The 22,987-nt window shown below is 38.7% G+C and overlaps 1 protein-coding gene across 6 annotated transcripts in view; it reads left to right on the forward strand.

The window, feature by feature from the left end:
• The window catches only part of MCTP2 (multiple C2 and transmembrane domain containing 2), a 224,358-nt gene that overhangs the window by 102,019 nt on the left and 99,352 nt on the right, over positions 1 to 22,987 (forward strand). For 5 of the 6 annotated variants that reach the window (XM_045561772.1, XM_045561774.1, XM_045561773.1 and 2 more), the window contains 3 exons: positions 691 to 821; positions 10,361 to 10,547; positions 12,884 to 12,977. In XM_045561772.1, the coding sequence (XP_045417728.1) occupies positions 691 to 821; positions 10,361 to 10,547; positions 12,884 to 12,977 (412 nt within the window). The remainder of the gene's footprint in view (positions 1 to 690; positions 822 to 10,360; positions 10,548 to 12,883; positions 12,978 to 22,987) is intronic. The other variant, XM_045561777.1, reaches the window with a different exon arrangement.

A 22,987-nucleotide genomic window follows, 5' to 3' on the forward strand; every position in this document is an offset into this window, starting at 1 on the left:
AATGAACTAAACACAGAAGCAGTTTGAAATCACTTTTTGGAGAACACAGAAACACTTGTGGGGGTTCCAAACCACTCTCATTAATTTTTAGGTTTGGCTGCCATGGAATTTCCTAGTCTTCCTCCCACCCTTAGTGACTGGATTCAGTAACTTTGTATTTAAAAAGAGGCAGCCATGTACAAGTTATGAGTTTCTTATTTAATGCATTTGGCAGATGTTAATTAAGAACCCAGACTGTTAATTTATATAGTTCTTAAGCTAGCACTGAATGGGTATGCCAACAAAAATGTTACTTGCCTTTGTTTAACCAATTAGTGTTATCGTCTGTAAGAGAATTGCAAAGTGCCTATTGATGTATGTCCAGTGTGTGTGTATGTGTGTGTATGTGACACACATACACACACATACACAGAGACACATGTTATTTATGGTTTCTTGTGAGCTAACAGTATTCTTTGTAACTTGGTGGATAAATTATTGAATCTGGGGGCCAGATAAAAAGAGCAGTAACGTTTTGTCAATTCCTGAACCCTCTGAGTCCCTTTCATTTCAAAAAGGAAAGTTTGACTTTATAAGGGGTGAGATCCATCTTCACGGTCTCCTGCAGTTTAGAAATGAAATGAATGTGTAGCTGCTGTAGCAATGAATGCCGTTTTAAGAAAATAAATATTATAACTGCATGTTTTCTAGACACTGTGTAAGAGTGCAAATCCGCAGTGGCAGGAACAGTTTGACTTTCACTACTTCTCTGACAGGATGGGCATTTTGGACATTGAAGTGTGGGGAAAGGACAGCAAAAAACGCGAGGAGCGACTGGGCACGTGAGTCCCCTCTGCTTTCCAAGCCGCGGGAACTTGTTTCTGGGTGGGCCGGGTCCTGAGAGAATGTCTTTATCTGCTAGGGTATCGCCGTCCCAAGAGCCGTCAGTAAGCCCGATGGCCAGTCTGAACTCTGGGAGAGTTTGCTTGGTATTTTGTTTTATTTATTTATTTTTAAATTGGCAACTGTCATCCGGTATTGATTAAAATAAAAGAAACTAGTTTGTGTCAGGAATTCTCTAAAGAAAGATATTGTGCCATCTTAGATTATTTGGGAGATGTTTATATAAATTTCCAATATTCCCTACAATTTTGGTTTGGATACTTAGTGAAATATTGTATAATTTGGTAAAGATATAAGGATAGGTATCTCCCCCCACCCCCGCCCCACTGCATGATGGAAACTTTTCAATGTCCTTGATATACTGTGTAGCAAACTATAATAGAATCTATTAAGGTCTTTACTTTGGACTCTCCCAACTGAATGGAGACATTCACCTACGTATAAAGAACAATAATAGGCCAGGTGCAGTGGCTCACGCCTATAATCCTAGCACTCGGGGAGGCCAAGGCAGGAGGATAGCTTGAGCTCAGGAGTTTGAGACCAGCCTGAGCAAGAGCGAAACCCTGTCTCTACTAAAAATAGAAAAATTAGCCAGGCATTGTGGCACGCACCTGTAGTCCCAGCTACTCGGGAGGCTGAGGGAGGAGGATCACTTGAGCCCAGGAGTTTGAGGTTGCTGTGAGCTAGGCTGATGCCACAGTACTTTATTCATGGCAACAGAGTGAGACTATGTCTCAAAAAAAAAAAAAAAAAAAAAGAACTATAATATAAGTATTATAGCTTCTTCATAAGGTTGCAGTGAAGAATACAATGAAATGAGTCAATGTTTACACCGTGACTGCCCCATAGTAAGCACAAAGGAGATACTGGTAGAAGCACATGTCATCTCTGATCTTTAGAACACTCCTGCAAGTTAGTGGCATCATGCTTATTTTAAGGACATGGAGCTCAAGAAGTTTACAAATAACTTGGCCATGAACTTAAGAACAAGGAGTTCCAGGGTCAGGATATTGTGTTTTCAAAACAAAGTTTTTTCCGTCAAATTACTGCCTTTTGTTCATTCCATATACATCCAATTTGTATACAGATCCTAAGTTTAGAACACAAATGTTTAAAGGGATTGCAACAGCTGTTTGTTGTCTTTTTCAAAGCTGAACCTTGGGTTCAGGGACATGCCTTGAGGTCACTCCTTGAGAGACAGGAGAGCCTCCTGTCCCTTCTCCACTGCAGCTAGAGTGTCTCAACTTTTGCCTGTGCTCTATATAGGAATTCCATTTGAGGGAAAGGTTTTATTGCTGAAAACTAAAGATTGAAAACCACTCATCTAGTATAACCCTTCATTATACAGATGAGGAAATGTAGAGGCCCAGGGAGGTGAAATGTTTTTCCAGAAGCAAGGAATTTAGAGGCAGGAGTGGGAAAAGACCCTGCTAACCTAATACCTTGTACAGTGCTCTTTCTATGAAACTACTTCGCACAGTGTCTGGCTGCGGGCTGTCATCACCCCATCCCACCTCAGTATCCGGGGATAGCTGAGTAGGGAGTTCAGCCCCTGAAAAATTCCTCCAGTGTTTCTCAATAGCAGCACTCTGTTGCATGGGTCTGTCTGGTATGTTGTGGGATGTTTTTGCAAACCTGGGACTCACCTTCCTGATGCCAGTCACTTTCCCCAGTCACTGCACAGAAAACATACACAAGTGCATGTGTGCATACACACACACAGCATGCCTGCATTCCATCATACGTGTACAAACGACTCTTAGGGGACCAGCACTGCCACCACTTGAAACTGTTGCAGCTCACCGTCTGCATCCCTGGTTGCATTGCTTTGCACTGTTTCCTCATTCCCAATTCTATGCGTATCTGTTAGGTTACCATCATTGCTTACTCAGCCCTCTCCCGGGCCAGCTTTGTACATTTGGATAGCAAACCAGGTCATGCAGGTCTTCCTGTGGTCTAGCATTTCATTAGACATTGCCTATCAGATGACAGTCTGACCTTGTTTTTTCCTCCTCCACACACACAGGGCCACTGAGATACCTTAGATACTTTTCAGTACTCTGACAAGCTTGCTGCTGTGACATACCAGGTCCCTGCCAACATTGGTGGTAGGAGGATCTGAAACTTTGTGTTAGCCCCCAGAGCAAGGATAAGTTACGCAAATGTTGAGAACTCTGTGTCCCAAAGTGTTATCTGAACAGTGGGAATTTGGGCCTCCTGTGATGAATGGCCGACAGTAATTTTAGTAGGTGCAAGGAAGAATGCCCCTATACCTCACATGTCATTGTGCTGTCATGTTTCCTTCACAGAATAGGAAATGCTTTTCTAAATGATTGTTGGGTCGCTTCACTGAGACAAAGAATAATTTAAGATGTCCCTTTTATTCCATGTTTTGTCATTTGGATATTCATTTATTATTTTAGCTATTTCCTGTTTGTAACCAAGGCATATACCTGCCTAGTGGTCATTCTGTTCTTCCTCTTTATGGACTTTAAAGTTTTTTTTTTGGTGTCCTTTTCCTTTTTCCTCTCCTGTAGCACAAAAGATAACAAAAAGTATCTCTTGGGAACTGGCTCCAGAGCAAACTTGCAGGTGGGCAAAACATACTCTAAGATATCTACTGCTTCTCAGAGCTAAAGGAAGGATAGTGCCAGCATATGCACATTGCTGACGTGTGACTTATGGCTCCTTCTTAAGAGCAACTTTGTAAACATTTCATCTGTTTTTGACACCTTCCCTTTTCTTTGTGCTCTTCATTCTAAGGCTCAGCTATTTTATCTTCCAAGTGTTGGGAAAACACCTTTGTGCATCAGGAAGCTCTTCAACAGTGAGAATGAGTCTTCACTGTGTCTTAAGGCCTGTCTTATATTTTGTTTTTGGATAACACCTTGATGTTCACAATTTAACATCAGAGTTAAAGCTCTAGATGGCCTGAGGAAATTGTCTTCCATGAGGTTCCCTTTCGTAGGCAGTTGGCACGCAAGGGAAGGAGTACCAGCTTTGGAGTCACACATCCTGGGCTTGCTGGTCACCACAGCGTTTGCTAGCACTGTGGCCTAGGGCAGTGATTGATTTGTGTGGTCTGGCTTCTCCATCTGTAGAATAGGGTCACTGGCCAACTTGCAGGGCTGTCGTAGCCATTAGGAACAATGTCTATTTGACATTGTTTCTTCTTTTGAGCACTCCAATAGTAGGTGGTATTATTATCATTAATGTTGATATTTTTCTTCATGGAAACTATAGATCCCCACATTTGTGACTAAAATTACACAATTTAAGTGAAATACGACTAGTAGAATTTAGCATTTTTTCCAAAACAGCATAGAGTTTTTTTTTTTTTTTTTTTGTAGAAGTTAGCAGTGACCATCTTCAGGGACATGGTAAGAGGGGACATCCATTGACTAAAGGATTGAGCAGTGTGGGTTAGCTTGTAATAACACTGGGGTGTTGTAGCTGTGGATGAAAAGGCTGCAGTGAGTAGTGGCTGGTTATGTGAAGAGAAATCACATTGGCATTGGTAGGTTGTTAGCTTGGTGACGGTTAAAACACAGCCCTCTCCAGCAGTCGGGCTCTCCTGTGGCATGTGGAACTTTCTGGCTTTCCCCTGTGCCGTAGTAGTCCCAGTGTGGGGTCCTGCTGAGCCACAGGTCACTCGAAAGGAGGTTGGGGCTGGTGAGACGAAGGTGCTTGAGTGAGATCCAACATCCACCTAAATCATGTTCGTAATAACTCTGGTGTTTGTTCATGGGCAAAACAAAGACAGCATCCGATCTTAGACAAGGACAGTGGGTTTTAGGGAGAGTAAGACATACAGCTAAACTTAACCTGTTCCAACTTTTAAAAAAAAATCAAGAGTATGAATGTAGATTACTATAGATTATTCCATTTTAGTCCCTTTCAAAGTAATCATATCATTTTCTTAAAGTATATTTTATATTTCAAGAAGATTCTTAAGATTAACTTCTTATAGAACATTCCAGACTTAATTTAGTTTGGAAAGGTTAAGAATGAGAATGCACAAGCCCATTTTGACTGGCCTGCCTCAGAGTCCCTGCTTAGTCCCAGATGGTGCCTTATAAAGTGGCCCTGACATTCTACCAGTTTATTAGTGGCTCTGAGGCAGTGAAAGATCGGGGCTGGAGTATTTCTGTGGACAAATTGCACCCCATGTCGTTGATCTGCTTTTACAGCCAGGCTTGACACATTCACCGTTTTCCTCCTGTTCCCTGCTTCCTTAGCCTCTGAGATTTACAGCTTTTAAAACTCGAGCACTCTTTTCTGCCCCTTGCCTTTAAGTTAAAAGCTGACCAGTCTGTAATATAAAACATAGAATTATGGTAATGAATAAGAGGTTAAAAGCTATCATGGCAAGTAAAACTTGAGCAGGTTTGGCTGACTGATATGGTAAAATTATGTGCTGAATTAAAACATTAAAATGCTGTGGGATTAATGGGGAAAGACAAGAACGGGAGGTCAGAAACAATGCTAAATCAGCACATTAACTGCCTGCGGGCTGGAGAGGAGAGCTTTAATATATGCTTGTTGCAGGAAGGAAGAAGAAAAGTAATTTAGTCTTTGTTTTCCTCAGGTGAGTAGGACAATGGAACTTTTAATCTGGGAGGCACCCAGTGAATACATTTGTTTCAATTCCTTTCTTATATAGGGGAAGAAATAGGGACTGCAAAAGATTGTTGGCTAACAAAAAGCACTGACTTTGCAATTTGGATTTTTTGAATTTACAAGTTTCATTATGCTGCTGGCATTCATTTGTTTGTGCATTTAATTTATTCGGCAAATCCAGAGCACATCATGTGTCAGGTAGGCTGCAAAGTGCTGAGGGTTCCGTATATGATAGCACAGATAAGGCTGCTGTCATTGGGCACTTATGAGTCTTGGGCTACTACAAGGAAGCAAGCAGTGATGGACCGTGGAGTGAGGGCTGTGGATCCTGACACCATGGAAACCAACCTGGGCTTGGGGCAAAAGGAGGCATCTTTCTGGAAGGACAGAGTTCTAAGCTGAGATTGGTAAGGTGGGCGGTAGTTAGCCTGGCAAGGAGATAGGAAGAAGAGCTTCCCAGGAAGACAGCACAATACAGGCAAAGGCATAGAGAGGAGAGAGAGCACATTCCCTCTGAGAAACTCCACAGGGATGAAAAGTGTCAGTGATGTCACATGGTGAGGCTAGAGCAGAGGGCAGGCTGAGGTCACAGAGCCATTGGATTCCATCTCATGCAAATGAAAATGGCAGCTCCTCTCTAGGCACAAACACACCAGTGTCTTGGCTATTTCTGTTTCCATAATGTAAATGTTGCCATCACAGTGGAGCTCCTACCGACTGAGTTTTCTAATGGCTCACATTGGAATGAGAGTTTTGTGAATGACCGTCCGAACATGGTTAGTCTCCTTGTGTGTGAAGTCACACACGATGCCGTTGGAACAGACCTGATTGGTTAATGCTCATGTGTTGTATTTCTTACACAGATGCTCTGAGTATGTGCTTTTCATTTGTTTCTGTGGGGACAGAAGAGTAATTTTATAAGTTATATTGCTTTATCTGTTTTGATTAGCAAACAGGTCACTGGCTCTTTTGGCCAGAGTTGCTTTGGCTGTGGTGAATTAAAAATTATTTTTAGAAAGTTATTAGGTTGATATCTTAGATACCTTCATCTTCATTATTATGTTTGTTTTATCTGTAACCAAGCTTGTAAATTTTTTAAAAAATACTTCCCTTGGTATAATTCTCCACAGCTACGTTATTAGCAATTTTGCAGGTCAGAAGTAGATAAACTAGGGCCCGTGGGCCAAATCCAGATGGCTGGCACTCTAGCACTCTTTTCTGCTCCTTACCTTTAAGGTAAAAGCTGACCAGTCTGTAATATAAAACATAGATTTATGGTAATGAATAAGAGGTTAAAACTGTCCTGCTTGTTTTTGTAAATAAAGTTTTGTTGGAAAACAATCTTGTTCCTTCATTTATGTTATCTATTAGAGCTTTCATGCTACAAGGACAGTATTGAGTAGTTGCAACAGAAACCATATGGCCCACAAACCAAAAATATTTACTTTTTGGCCCTTCACAGAAATGAAAATGGTCTAGGTGTGAGAAAATTCTGGGTCCTGCCCATAACAGCTAGAGGCTAATCCTGTGCCCTGCCCATAACAGGTAGCTAAAGAGATGACAGAAAGCCTTGGGAAAAAAACCAAAATATTCAGAGGTCCTCAGTAGTGACTTGAAAGTTGTAAGAGAACAGCCAAATTATTTATTAATATTATTTTCTCGGAGAAAAATCTGGTACACTAATGGAAAGTGAAAAAGAAGAAGCAGCCTGGATTATCCTTTCAAGATTTTTCATATTAAAGATATTTTTTAATGAATGTATTATAGAATGTTTACATCTTAAAGATTTTAAATTTTAGTCCATTCACCTTTGAACCTAAGAAAAGTCACAAAAAGAGATTTTGTTTATTTGATTCTTAACTGTTTTTCAGAAGGTTGGATGAGTATTGTTGGTAAAAGTGTCTGCAGTTCAGGAGAAAAAAGTCCTTTTGCAGGGAAAAAAAAATTCTGCTGCTGCTTTTGCTGATAATGCAGTAGCCCCTTCCTAGTTTGGGGTTAATGCAAATAATTCTCCCAGTCTCTGGCTAGCATCCAGAGCTTCTGGTTCTCCTTCAAACTTTAGGAATAACTTGAGCAAAATGAACTAGGGTTGAAATAGTATAAAACAGGAAGCCTGAACGGGAGAGGGTTTTGTATGAAATACATTTCTTCTTTCTCCCATCTTTCCTTCTTTCTTACAGAATGTAAGAATAAATGGGAAAGCCAGGTGGGTAGGACAGGTATAGAAAGTTTATAGAAAGCCATCTTTATAGGGGAACTAAGAAGGTAGCTTTAATTAATTCTCAAGACTTACACGTCAAATCACGTGGTGGGTCAGGAACTCTCATCACCCATGTGCCAAAGACCAAGTTTTAATTTTGATTGACATGATGCTGATATATCAATTTAATTTGCTCTGTAAGGTCACTAAGAATGTAAAAGTGAGTATTTGGCTGAATTCACTCATTAGTTAATGAAGAATGTCGGATCCATTAAGTTGATGCCAGAATCCTCAACCTGTTGTTTATGGGGCTCTGATATCTAAACAAGACATAGCTATTTTGCATGCAGTTGTTCTTTCCTAGTTAATGAAATAATCTTTAAAAATGAGAAAAGGGTAAAACTTTCACATTGCACAGAAAAGACTGAAAAGTTTGTGAAAAATGTGAAATTTCTGAGAAGAAACCCAGTATTTACTTTGCATTTCATCTGGTATGCGGTTCAGCTTTTGTTTAAAATAACAAAATGCTCCGTTCCAGTAAGTTGTGCATTTAAACAGTTGCTATGGGAGTTTGCAGAGTTATTCTAAATATGCTAATATTGCTCACAGCATTATTAGATTACTCTTTAGAATTAATGTCAGGTCCATTTTGAATTATCCAAGAAAAATTTTATTATTTTCTACTTGTGCATTATTTTTGACCCTCAAACATTATTAGCTCTCAGAGCACTTGTCTCTAAATAACTTTTGGCTGTTCAAAAAACAAACACAACTACCACCACAACAAAGAAGGTAAACGTTTAAGGGACAAATATAAACTGCCATTATTAATGGTGTTAAAAAGAGTGTGTCATGAATTGGTTATTGCTAATTTGGAATAAAGTGACTACCAGAGAAAATTCTTACAAATGTGGCTCTTTCCATAAGAAAGAGCTTTATTTGAAAGTGCATATAACACTGCAAAATAATGCTTAGCAAAGTATTCCTAAGCAGATGTACTACTGCAATTTCAGTTAAGAATATGTGAGTACTTATTTTCCTAGAAATGACATAATTAAATCTCTTGACATTTTTTCTTTCCAAGAAAATTTGATTTCCCAGTAACAATTGTTTATGAAATAAAAATATTTAGTAACTTCTCTTTTCACAGAAAGTTGTAAACTTTAAAAGGTTTCTATTGCTACAGAAAAAAAATGTTTTGATTCAAATCAGAGGATTATTTTAAAATATTAATGTATTTTTGTAACAGCCTCTAATAGAAGTACTTGATAGAGTTATTATATGCAAAAGCCTTAATGGCCTCTCTCTCCCATAACCAGGGTCACTTTTGGTAAATAGGAAATAAATGCTTGTGTATACTTAATTTTATAGGCACATATCAGTATGTAAAATATTTTTAAATCACATAATAAAACCTAGTATGGAGTTTTAATATAATTATTTTTTCTTTTTAATTGGGAAGGGGATCACAAGCTTTCTCTCAGATTTATTAAACTGGAAATTTTTGTCCACATAGCCGTGCAGCTCAAACTTGTCATTGCTTTATATATTATGTAAGTTTGCCTATTTGTAATTATCTGCAAACATACAAAGTTTGTAGAAGATTTAGGGTAAGAATCCATCTTTATTATTTATTGTGGGGTAAACATCCTTTATCCCACAATAAACAATGGTGCATCCATCCTTTTCCAAAGTCTTGAATATTCTTCTTATTCAAGAATTATGGAGGACAAATGAGAATCGAAAAAGAATTACATCTAGGAATTAGCACGCCGGCCCTCCCCCTGCACTCAACCCCTCCTGCTTCCCCCACCTGCGTACATAAACATAGCAGGTGTGGTCCAGGCAAACCCACGGTTGTCAGTGTTAAAGCAAATGAATGGCTTAGCACCTTGGCCCCCTGTTTTTGGTGTTTGCTTCTGTATTTAAATGTGTTTGAGGTTTTCAACATCCCCGGAACATTGGCTGTTAAGAGGCAGAAAACATGCAATTTATAGCAGATGGGTACGGCCTTTCCTGGCAGTGCTGCTGAAATGGGATCAATCAACAGCACTTCATGCTCCATTTGTCCAAAAGAAACCCACCTGGGGAAGCCCCGTGGCACCGTGCCTATTAGGAAAACACCTTACCATGTTTCTTTAAATAAAAATTCACCAGTTAGCATTAATCGGGAAGAAAATGGTTTCTCCTTTCACGCTTTCCCCCTTGCATTTCTCATGTCTTTTTTCCTTCATTCTTTCAACCGTGATCCTTTATTCTCTTTACTCATAAAAGACACAGAGCAGGGAAGCCGTATACAGCTGTCACCCTTAATGCTTAAACTTTGAAACTTTTCTTCTCCCTAATTCTTGTTCTCAGTGTCTTTCTGCAGATCTTATTTGGCAAAGACCTGACTCTTCTCTTTTTGTTTGCCATCCCCTTATGCTGCCTTCTCTTTGATTTTCTGTACCTCATTCTCTCCTTAATTTTAGAGTGTGTTAGGCTGGGAGTGTGCATTACGAGCCCGGGGAGTCCCTGAGACCCTCACTGCCCAATAAACCCCGGGCCCAGACAGAGTGAGGGTTGGGGGATGATGAAATAAAAGCCAGGTGCTTTGGAGGTTCTGCAGTGGCCTCGAGTTAATCACTTTTTTTTCTCTGATTCCTGGAACTTTTCTAGGTGTAAAGTGGATATCTCGGCACTCCCTCTGAAGCAAGCCAACTGCTTAGAGCTGCCGCTGGAGAGCTGTCCGGGGGCTCTCCTTATGTTGGTCACACTTACGCCCTGTGCGGGAGTCTCCGTCTCTGATCTGTGTGTGTGCCCCTTAGCAGACCCCAGCGAAAGAAAGCAGATTTCCCAGCGATATGTGAGTGCTCTGTCTTATTACACCACTCCCCCCTTCTCCCACCCTCCCTTTTATTAAAACAAAGTCTTTGTTGAAACAAAGTCTATAAGTCGAAAAACTGCATCAAAAGAGATCTTTGTGTGAAGTTTAATTATATGTCATAAACCGAGACATCAGACCCTGGGGTTAACGTGTTAGTGAAGAGGTGAAAGTAGACTCAGAGTTTGCCTTGCTATTTGAAAAGCTGAAAAGATAGTTTGAATTTTTAGCTTTTAGGGAGTCTTTGGAAAGCATTGAAATCCTCAGCGAAGCAGACTCTTGCTTAAGGTGTCTGCATATGTAAATAGGAATTTTAATGTAAGTTCTCAAAAGTAATTTTTCTTTTTAACCAAGCATTAATATTTGCAGTGTTATAGATACCTTTGCAGAACTTTTTGGAACCAAATAAGAACCTACCCCTGCCTTGTAAAGCAATAGCACTAGACAGGCACGGACTACGGTTGTACAAACAGACTGTACTGCCCTGGATGATGCTAGCAGTGTATGATTTCTCCCTAAGTGGTCGCAATGTGCTTAACGGTCCACTCAGCATTTTTAAATCAAATGGCTGTGTCCCCTTCATTTATTTTTTGTACTCTGGCTTTCTAGGTGCCTTTATTTGCATTCTGTTTTTTTCTATCTTCTTTGTAAATCAATACGTTTATTTTATTACCACACAGGGAAGGCATGTTTCAGGACAGTGGCATGAAAACGAAGCAAAGATGAATCCTTATTCAATGGCCATATCATTCTCGGCATAAACTTTAGTGTCTCCAGAATCCTTCACTGTGTAGATGTATTGATTAATTGAATAATTCTTTATCTTCAGTAGTACAAGACCTAGCCCCATAGCTCATTGTCAAGGCAGCTTGTGCATGCCAGGTTGACGTACTCTGAATAAGGTTTGACTCAGTTCACTGTTTTCTCTGATGACTGTAGTTTAAACAATTGAAAATTCGACAGTGAATTTGCCCAAGCTTTCCCATGGATAAATTGCAAAATTTACCAAATTTATCAGGAGTGTTGTGTATTTATAAAGTAACATTAGATATCATCCTAATGGCTGCTTTGAATAATGTCTTAGGATTTGAGGATTAGTAATTGAAAAGAGGTTTGAAGAGGCTGTAATTGAAATAGAAATAGTGTTTCTTCAGCTGGCAGGCTGGCCAGCATGTTAGGGGAAAGAATGCTGTGTTACAAAAAACACAAGTTACAGCCCTCCTGGATTTTGTTTTTTAGATTGTAAGAACAGATAATCTTTAAAGGCATTTATACCTCTAAATTGTAAAAGTATTTTACTTCAAATGCTTTGTCTTACCTTGAAAACTAGCTGTTTTGTTTGTTACCTGCTTTAGGTTGAAAAATCAGAGAAGAAAAAACTTTCAAAAAGTTTTTAGGAATGATGCATATTAGATTAGACAAACCTGAACTATTATTAAGCTTTTGTTATTCTACCTGAAATGCATAAATAACAAGGCTTTTTACTGTCTTCCCACAAATCTCTCTGGTCTGCTTATCATAGGTTTTTAGCTATCTAATAATGAGGGAAACAGTACAGTATATTTGAAGGTTTTGAAGCAATGTCTTTTTCAGTAGATGTGTTCTGGAGGCTTGAGAAGAGAGTTTATCTGCTGATCTCTTTCATGCACAATTTCTTAAAGATGCCATGTATGTATATAGCCAAATATTGTTATATATATTTAAGAATGACCAGTGGATATATTCAGTCTTTGGCTCATGCAAACTACAGGTTAAAGTAAATATGAATATGGGTGATACTAAGTGCTCCATCTTTAATTTAATGAACTGGCTAACACATAGATCAGAAAATTCAGTCTATTTCATCCCAACTCTCTTCCCACTGCTAATATCTGTGATGGATCCAAGGTTAGTTCTCTGTTTTCCATACAGTTTGTACTAACTAGGTCAGAATAATGTTGCCTTTTAGGGTGATTTAAAAGTTGCAGTAAAGAGAAAGATGGGGGAAAAAAAGAGAACGAATGTAGTTCTACCCACACATTTTCCCGGTGGGATATCTATGCTATCACCAGGGGGCGATGTTAAAAGTAGATTGCATGTGCTTCTAATTGGTTTATTTTAAAGCTGTAGCTAATTAATTCTCAGTCACTTTTCTTTTAATCTGGCTGCTATAAATGCCTCACTTTCCTATTGACTGACATCATGTATTTTTGGAACGTTTTAAAGATTTCATGAGAAAGGGGAAGATAAATCTAGAATGTACTTCCTGTAGGACTTTATGGAATTAAGTAGTATATTAGAAAGCTGTGTTCATTTATGATCTCCTTTTCAACCTTCAGTGCTTACAGAACTCCCTGAAAGATATGAAGGACGTCGGCATTTTACAAGTGAAGGTTTTAAAGGCAGTTGATCTCGTAGCGGCAGATTTCTCAGGTATAGACCATTTCCATTTTCTAATTCATTTTTATTCTTATTTCTTTCCTGCTTTGACATAATCTTCTAACCCAGCAAAATGCTTAAGAAGAAGTATCTATACAGAAATCATGCTTCTTCACCTAGAATCATAGCAGAAAAGATGCATAGTTGAGCAATGTCTTTCACATAATGCACGTCTTTCACAAAATTATTTTTTTCAAATAATTTACTCTGTTTTGATAATATACTAGCCCATTTGGGCTTCAAAGATACTTGTGGATTATTAGTGTCAGGACTTCTTTGTTACATTAAGTTTTTGGCTAAGGTTTTCTATTGTACCTCAAAGGACAGTTCTTTGTCCTTCACTCTGCTACTCTGTGTGCTGAGCGTGTTGTCCCCGTCACAGCAAGGGAGCACGTGGCTCATCAACACAAGCACGATGTCAGATCAGGCTAGCACCTCACTGTAATGACACCAGAGTTTTTTTAGGTCCTGGGACCACTTTGTGGTTGATGTTGTCTTATAGGTCATTTCTCTTGGTGTCTCACTGACTTGAACTTTCAGATGGAGACCAGGGCAGACATGCTTTGCGCTGAATCACGGTCTGCTGCATGTAGAGTAATCCAGACATTTCCAGTGTCTGATCTGTGACTCTCTGCTCATTGCCAAATTACCCCTTTATGCTAACAGTTTAGCCGCCTGCATGACAGATGCTGTTTACCAAGGAAATTGATGAATACAAGGAGTATTCTACAGCATGGTTCCATCTATTGATATGGTATTGTATGTATGGTTTTCTTATGTCTCATATTTTTAGAATGTCATCTACTCTTTTACTTCCTTCCGTACAAAAATAATTTTACCATATTGGTAGAGCCTTGAAATTTCTGAGACTGAGTTTGCGGAAGCTTAACCTTTGGAAAAGAGAATTTTAATTTTAAGTGCTTTACAGAAATAGCAGAAAATATAAATTTAGTTGGGGAAAAAAGTGCTTTCCACCTTGCCTCAAAAAATGAATGAATAGAAATGATTACTTTCTAAAGTGATCCTGACCAGTGAGCAGATCCAAAAATGATTGTCGGGCCACTTGGAAGATATAAATTTTGAGGGTTATAAATGAAACACTCAAATGATTACTTCTTGTGTTCATTAATATAATTGTAAATGTTTATAGTCTCATATTAGCTTAGAAATTCTTCTGTTTACTTATATTTTATGAAAATATTCAACATTTTACATGTGCCTTTGACATTAGAGGTTCTGTCATCCCTAAAGCACATTTAGAGTTATCTACCAGTTTTCCTGAGCAAATTATTTTGACTTCCACCTAAGTGTTTAGGGACAGCACCTTTTGAGTGCGTGATTATTGCTGTCTCAGGAACTGTCTCAAGCCCCAAGAAGTCATTTATGCCTTCCAGCAGGATTTTAAAAAATACTTGCCATAAATTGAATATTTTGTGATCTCCAGAAACTAATTCTAAAGCATTAAAAGTTTGTGTTTTTGTTTGTTTGTTTGTTTGTTTGTTTTTTTAAGGCTTGTTTACAGCAGCATCCATGTATGGAAACACTTTCATAAAAGCTACTTTATTTTACCTATCTTATCAGATGGCCTCCATAAACCCCCCCAAAACTGGTATTTACGAAAGCTGTTTCAGGACAATGTATCATCTCCAAAAGTATTGATTATTAAAATGAAGTGAATAGGAGAGGAACCTGAAAAACGAGTCTTTATAAAGACCCTCTTTATGGAAGAAGAATTTTGGGGAAAATGTTATTTTGTTGTTTTCTTTATATTCAAGGTATTCAGTAGACAGTTTTGGAGTGGATGAAGGTAAGTAGAAAGAAATTCCAGTAACAAAAAGCAGTGATTAGAAATAAAATAATGCTGTGTGGTTTGACTAAACGTTCTGGTTCTTTCCTGTCTCTGTATTATTCATGAGAAAATTGTCACTATTCTGAACCGAGGCCTAGTGATTTGTCATTAGCTACACAGGACTTTTGACCATATTGATCTTTGTTTTTAGAATCAAATTTCACTGTTTATAATCTTTGTACATTGGCAGGCTCCTGTATGAATTTTCCAGTGTGTTCCCAACCAAGGTGTTGCTTTAGGGCTACAAAGTGGACCTAATCCAGACAGTTATAATGTAGCTTTTCTATGTGAAAAAAGAAATGGATTCGGATTACAGTGAGGTGGCACTATGGATGCGATTAATACCCTCAAGAGGTTAGCGATCATGACATATAGTAGGAACTCAGTCATTACTGCTGTTGTCACTGTCATTACCAATTCACTTGATATACAGTAAAACAACAACAACAAAACAAACAAACAAACAAAAAAACCCAAGAACCACCAGTGTCATTTGATCATGGATCAGAAGAGGCACCCGTTTGTTGTCAGTGCCAGGAACATTTAAGAAATAAGTAACTATTTATACACTATATTCAGAATTTTCCAGTCAGCCTTATTTTATAAATGAACGTTCGTTTATTGCAAATGCTCAGGGAACAGAGCACTCCCATGCAAATAAGAAAGAAATGCATTGATTCTGAACAACCAGGGACATTCTTTAAAGAATGATGATAATTTTAAACAGGGTTCAAAATGGGAACTTTCCAACGTTTCCACTTTTTTTTCATTACATATATTATTTCATTTTGTGGTAATTGTTTGTTTCTTAAAAATAATACAAAGTAGCCACAATAACAGATGCTTTAAGTTTGTTTCACCTAAGATTCAGGAATCCGAGTAAGGTAAAAGTCCGGGGTAGGGGGGCGGGTCCTGGCAATAGTCCACACAGCGGTTGCAGTTTCTTTGTGCAGAGCACAGGCACCGCCCCTACCAGAGGGGGAAGCGAATGCATGTGGCAAACCCTGTTGTCAGTGGTTTATTAGGTTTAAAGCAATCTATCTCTTTGCAAGTAGCAATTAGAAAAAGAAAATATGGGTCATTCAATCCACTGTGATCAAATTAGAAGGATATTCCCTCTTAATTGTTATCGATATTATGATTATAAGAGCATAGAGAGAGACTAAAATAAACTTTGGAAAAATTGAACACTTATTACTATGCTAGTATTTTAGAAAACTGGAATAAGATATATATATACTAAAGTGAATTTCTTTTCCATAAAAATTTTTTTATATAAAGGAAAAAATTAGTCTACATTTTCAAATGTGTTAAAAATATTAACAACCTAAGTCTACATCACCAGTATTAAGATATTTATAAAAGATGAAGGCTTTAATTCTCTAATGTGTAGAAAACATATATTTATTGTTTTTAAATTGTTAATTCATTCTAGTATAAATATGCCATTTTACTGTGTGAAGCTATTATTAATAAATTTAAGTTTGTATATATCTTGGTTTTTTTTTAGCATTTCTGTGATTTTGTATATAAGAGAGAAGGCATTTTTTTTTGTTTTGTTTTGTTTTGTTTTTTACAAAGAATCTGAAGTAATCTATCTTCTCTTGGAGCCCCTCGCTCTAAAATTAGTGAAAAATATAATGTTTTCGGGTCTATGCCAACATTTCATGTGGATAGCCATGAGCAGTTAGTCTAATAGAAGAGCTTGTCAGATATTTTTATTAAAGAGTTTGCCTCACAAATTCCTTGTGCCCAGCATAACCTAAAATTTCTAAGTAATAGGTTATCCAGTCTGATGTCATTACTTTTGTAGTAAACCAGGCCACAGCCTTGGCTCATGAAGCAAATGATAAATTGTACTTTGAGACTCAAGGTGAACATATCTGTGTGTAATGTTTAGTGAGACCAACATATTTCACTCAGCGGCTGCTAGTCTTCAAACTCAGCTATTTTAAGAAGAAAATAACCCACATTCTAATGATTAAATGAGAGAGGGAAACATTTTTGTTCTAGACAAAGCTGAGAAATGGTTAGTACAACCGGTTCCCTATGTACAGTATAAGCCCTAACAGAGGGGAGTACAGCATATTCTGCTTTGCTCAGGACATATCAGACTCATGAATTACTACTGCTGAAAGAAAATACAGAGTTTATCTCGTAACTACTGAAGGAGAATATAGTAAACAATGGGTTAATAGTAAAATATTAGAGAATCAAACTATTTTCTGGTAAGAATTGTATCATATTTCGGTATAAATGACAGCACTTACCTATTGACATGTATCAGCCAATGAAGAATATGAAACTGTCTCCCTGTACTCAGCTCATATACGCAGAATTGTTCAGCGTGGCCTCATTATAATTGACAGAATGTTGTGGAGAAGCTGCTGGAATTGTAACATGTGGGGGTTAATTCAGCTTATCAGTATTGAAACCATTTTGGCCACCACTGGCCTTGCACATAGGCCAACATTCAACACTTAGTCAGTGACTCTTCCTAGCATTCTTAGAATCAAAATGTGGTTTCCTACATCAACCTTCCTGTTCATTCAACTTTGTTTGTTAATTTTGTTCTTTAAAATAATTCTTGTAGAGTGACTCCCTTCCCCCTAAAGAATCTTCCAGCAGCAACAGTGATTATTCTTTGGTCTCCCCCTGTTTATTCCTTTAACCTTTACCCTGTTACCACTACCGGGTTGCCCCCTGCCCTCTAAGAATCCTGGCATAATTCAGAGGAAATAGAAACTTAGGAGAGTTTTCTTTAACTTGCCATGCCAACAGTAGGAAAAGAGCAGGCAGAGCAGCATTCCAAGCCTAGCTCAGTGGAGGACGAGGTTAAGTATTTTACTAATAACATAACATAACATAACATAACATAATAGGTCTCAATATCTCCTCTTTTTGTAGCACAATCCCATCTTCATTTTTCATATTCTTATTATCCTAATAATGTGCATGTCATGATGAGAAGCTGGGGGTTTGTCAAGGGGGGAGTGAAGGAACAAAACTGGAAATACAATGTTGACTCACGATTTGAAGTTACTTCTCCAGAAGTTCATACGGATTTTTATTTCACCCTTGAGACTTTTGACTCAATGAGTAGACACACCCTTAGGGAGCTTAGGATCTATAAGAGAGAACTCTATCTTCCTTCACTTCACCCTCCCTCCTCTACTGCAGATACCAGCTGTAGGGGTGGTGTGTGCCGTTGCAGTAGACGGACCTTGCTCACAATCAAGGGTGGCATTTCCAGTCACTGGTTCCTTGGCTGTGCCATTAGGAGGAGCTCTCGGTCTGTCCCACACACAGGTTTGATCTCCCAGGGCTGTGGTAAAGTACTCCATTCATTCCATAAGTGCATGAGCCTTTTCCACAGGCCTGGGGCTCCTGCCATAAGTAAATCAATGTTCAGCTCAATGATTTATTCATTGAAGATGAAAATTATTGCCCACGTTTTTACCCTTTATTTTTATGGTACTTGCCTCTCATTTTGATCCCTATGTGTTATGTTATAGAAGATATAGAGAAGCAGACACCCTTGTGTTAATCTTGGTTCTACTACATTCTGATCTTAAATCCATCCTAAGCCTCCATGTCCTCACGGGTATTTTGAGGGTTAATTTAAAACCTAAATGAACATTCTTGATATATATGACATGGTTAATAAATAGATAATCTTGGAAGTATAAGCACTACTAATCACTTTTATCTCTTCAACCACTCTTAGAAATCTATAGCTACCGCTATAAGATGTTTTTTCTTTTCTTTTTCTTTCTATTTCTATTGCCTGCTAAAAACTAAGACAAAAAATATGCTTTATGGTCAGGAAATTCTCATACTAAACTAGTTTAGTGCTTGCATCTCACATTTTGATAATCTGGATAATAGTTTTATCAATATAAAACACCTTTATGGGCTCATGATTTTTTTTTGTTATACATAGAAGTGCTATTCTCAGAAACTGTTGACCAAAATACTGCATTTAGACCCCACATTATAGAGTTAAAATGTTTCTGCCATATGCTGTAACACTGACTTTTGAGTTGTTTTTGTGCATTATAATAGTGGCTGTAAGTTTTTTGTTTTAGTGTTTTGTTTTTGAAACATAAGACGACTTGTGTCAGAAGAGGAATGGTCTTATTGTTCACTGGGAATTTTAAACCACATACCCATTTTAAGGTTTATTTTCATTGTCCTTCTCTTGAAGCTACATCCATATGAATACTTCTGCTCTTAGGGATGCCCTATTTACAAAAGGATGATGGCAATTTCTAGAAAACTCAGCAGTGGCGATTGAATGCTTTTAATTTTCATGAGATTCTCATGGCTAGCAGAGCCCAAATTGAGACCAACTTTTGCAAAACATTAAAAACTACATAAATCTGCCTTTGGCAGGCTGTCTGCTTTAACTGCCTGCCAAAGAACATGGATCCTAGTCAATGTAAAGTTTGGGAGTATATAGAAGATTTAGCAGTTTATAACTTAATGTCACCATGAGAGTCAATTACATTCCATGAATTAACAGAGGAACCACTTCCATTTTAGTAGTTGGGTTCTTAGTAACATTTTAATTTATTCAGTAAATATACCTCTTCTGTGAGAGACCCTATGGTTTGCCCTAGTGACATGGTGGGGAATAGGAATTGGCCTCTGCACTCACATGAGGTGACTAATTAAACCAGTGGTAGTCTAATTCCAATTATACTGCTAAGATCAGGAACAGGGTGCTAACATTCATTAAAGGGATGCCTGACTGGAGATCCCGTAGGAGGTGATATTTTAGCTGAGATGTCAAGGATGAAGAGGAGTTGGCACAGCAGAGATGGAGGAAACACATTTTTTTAAAGGAGGGAATAGCATGTTTCAAGGCCTGCAGGGCTTTTCCAAGGTCCTGGGAGAAAGCAAGGCCTGGAGAACAGGCCACACGGGCCTCTCAGGGAGAAGAGGCTGTGTCTTAGGTGGGACTGGATAGTGTAGGAACTTAAGGGCCAGGTGAAGAAAGTTGGGAGACTATTTAATAATGGAGTGATACAATCTGATACAAACTTACAAAGATTCATTCTAGAAGCTGTGAGGAACAAGGATTTTGAAGGGGGAATGAAAATGGGGAGATGTTAGGCAACTGTAGTGGATGACAGTGTGTTTTGGAACTTGAGCAGCAGCAAGGAGTGGAGTTACAAGAAGGAAGCACGTCACTCATCTCGGTTGCTCTATGTTTGTGCTAGAATATTATTAATAGATTATCAGAAATTTACTTAAATGACGTTTCAGCAAAGTTCTTATCTTCCTTTTCTATCCTCACAGTCCTAACGTGGACCTGTCTGCCTCTTGCTGTAGACGTCTGTCACAGTGAAGTGAGCAGGTTTTTGCCTGCATGGTGCTGAAAAAGCCATTCTTTGTCCTAGAGAAGCCTGGGACCCACTAGAAAAGGCAGGACATAGGTGAAAAGTTAGGCCCAGAAAGAATAGAAATCAATGTTTCCTCTTCTTTTAAAACCCCTCTCAGCTCCTAGCATAGTGCTTTCCACACTGTGTGAGTCATTAAGTGGTTGTTGAACAAATGAGCAGGTACATCGTGCAGGAGGCATAATGCCGACACTCATCATCGTGGTAGTCGGGCACACTCGAGGTTGCAAAGGAAGGTCCACAAAGATGATCTGTTTGAACTAGTGCTGGGAGTTTAGCTGGCATTTTTAATTTTTGGAGTGGGGAGGTTTTGGAGGGGTGTGCAGGGACAAGTCTGTTCCCCATGCAAAGTACGAAGGAGCAGGAAGGAACCCTTTACTTCTGTGTGCAAGACAGGATAGGGAGCCCGGTGAGGTTAGGGGTCAGGAAAAAGACCCTAGCCTTGCCAAAGCATTGGTGAATAGGGGTAGATCAGGATGGATTGCATGGTTGACAGAGCAAATATTAGGTTATTAAATATGAAATGTCTGATTTTGAATCAAAGTGTAGTTTATTACATCTCAAACAAGCAGTACAATTAATTAAAGTATTTGCCTAAACTATCCAGACATTTTTGCCATCATAAGGGTAGCTTGTTTATTCCAGCAGCAAAGAAGCCTGGAGAGAGAGTAGCGTTTTCCATAGCTTCTTGAGAATTGAATATTTTTCCTTACAAGAAGTGGTCCAAAGCCTGGAAGAAGTGGTAGTCAGTTGGTGCAAGATCTGGTGAATACAGTGGATGACAGAGTTTTTAAGTCCAGCTTCTGTGGTTTGAGCAGCATTTTTTGTGTGACATGTGATCCAGTGTTGTCTTGCAAGAGGACTGGACTGTCTCTGTTGACCAATCTTGGCTGCTTAATTGCAAGCACCCTCATCATTTCGTCCATTTAGTTGCAGTAGACATCCGCTGTAATCCATTGACCAGGTATCATGAAGCTGTAGTGGATAATACCAGTGCTGGACCACCAAACAGGCACCATTAGCTTTTTCTCAAATACTTCATTGATATTTTGAGCTGTCTATATTCATTGGTTCTATGATGGAACGCATGTTCAAAAATAACATGGATTTTTGACTTATCCATGGTTTCACAAAAATTGCTCTACAAAAAATTTGAAAGATGATCACAAGCCAAAATGTGCATTTGGAATACTGAAGATGTACCTTCACAATAAAAATAAAACAAGAAATGTTAAAGTGAAATGTTAGCGATATCAATTGTCAAACTTAGTACTTAAGGAAATCGGACATTTCATACTTAATAACCTAATAGATTTCCAGAATGATCAATTAAATTTTCTCCAATATATGACAGTAAGGTTTATAAACAAATGGTTGGAAACAAGGCATGAAAGCTGAGTTTTAGGAAATATAGTGTGGAATGGCTCTGCTGCCCACCCCCAGCCTCTCTGAGCTGTGATGCTTCATACTTAGCTGCAGGAATTGTTTGTCCAGAAATCCTTTCTTCCAACTCTGCCCCTTGTATTGACAGTCTAGGTTGGTTCCCAGGGGCTGGATGAGCAAAATGAAATGCAATCAAACTAAAAGTACTTGTCTTGATCTTCAAGCCAATCTTTGCATTTATCCACCCATATCTTACACTATTTGCATACATCCGCGCACATACACACACATAATCTTCCTAATAAACTTGAAGCTCTGATCAATCCCGTCTTCTCAAAAAGGACCTATCCAATTTCTGGTAGCCAAACACTCCCCTTCCAAACCTTGCTTAAGATTCACCTGCACTATGAAGTACTTTTGGACTTTTCCCAACCAAATTACATTTCTATGAACTTTTATTTTCTCATCTGCAAAATGTCATTAGCGTTGACATGAGCATTAAGAGAGAATCTGCATAAAGGAGTGTGGTTTCCTACAGGGTGTGTAGGAGGGTGGGAGGGGCTTGGCTCCCTCTAGCAGACCCGGGAGGCGGGGCGTTACCTGCTGCCCTCTGTCACTGGGCTTTGGCACTTTTCTTGGGGGGTGGTAAAGACATGCATAATTGGGTGTGCCTCCATCAGGACCCTTAAATGAAATGTACGGGCTGATTATAGAATGGAAATTTACAGATATGGGATATAAGAGTGGTAAGAACAATACACAATCAGAGATCAGAGCTGGGAGCAACCCAGTTTACGGCAAGGCGAGTGTGAGGGAAGTTTCCATGGAAAAGGTGATATTTGCAGTATAGTAGGGACCATTATAAGAGTTCCTCATAGGTAATGGTTTGGTGGTCATTGTGTGTCAGGGCCTGGTTCAGAGCTAGAAACAGAGTGGATGCTCAATAAATGGTTGTCAAATGAACGATATGACCCCTGATATATATTTATTATGTGTTATTCAATTTCTGTAATTGATATAAAGCTAAAACCATTTAAATGACACCCCCCCTCCGGTTGCCATTCAAGAAATACAAATGAATTTTAAAATGGTGTTGGAAAGTACCAAAGGCTATTTATTGAGTGCCGAGTGCTAAAAAACTCCAATGTGAAACTGAATCACCAGTGGCGTAACCATGTCAAGGTGACATGGCATCTGGACGTAGAGGAGGCCGTCCGGATGCTTTACCTATGACGTGATGGAGCAAAGGGGAAAAGTGCAGCTTCAAATGTACATATCCTGTCTGCCTGGTGCTGTTCTCTCCATACCATTGGGGAACATTCGGACATTCCATTTATTATGGGAGATAATTGTTATCTCAAATAAAA

The sequence above is a fragment of the Lemur catta genome, chromosome 9, assembly GCF_020740605.2.
Source record: "Lemur catta isolate mLemCat1 chromosome 9, mLemCat1.pri, whole genome shotgun sequence".
Taxonomy (NCBI): Eukaryota; Metazoa; Chordata; class Mammalia; order Primates; family Lemuridae; genus Lemur; species Lemur catta.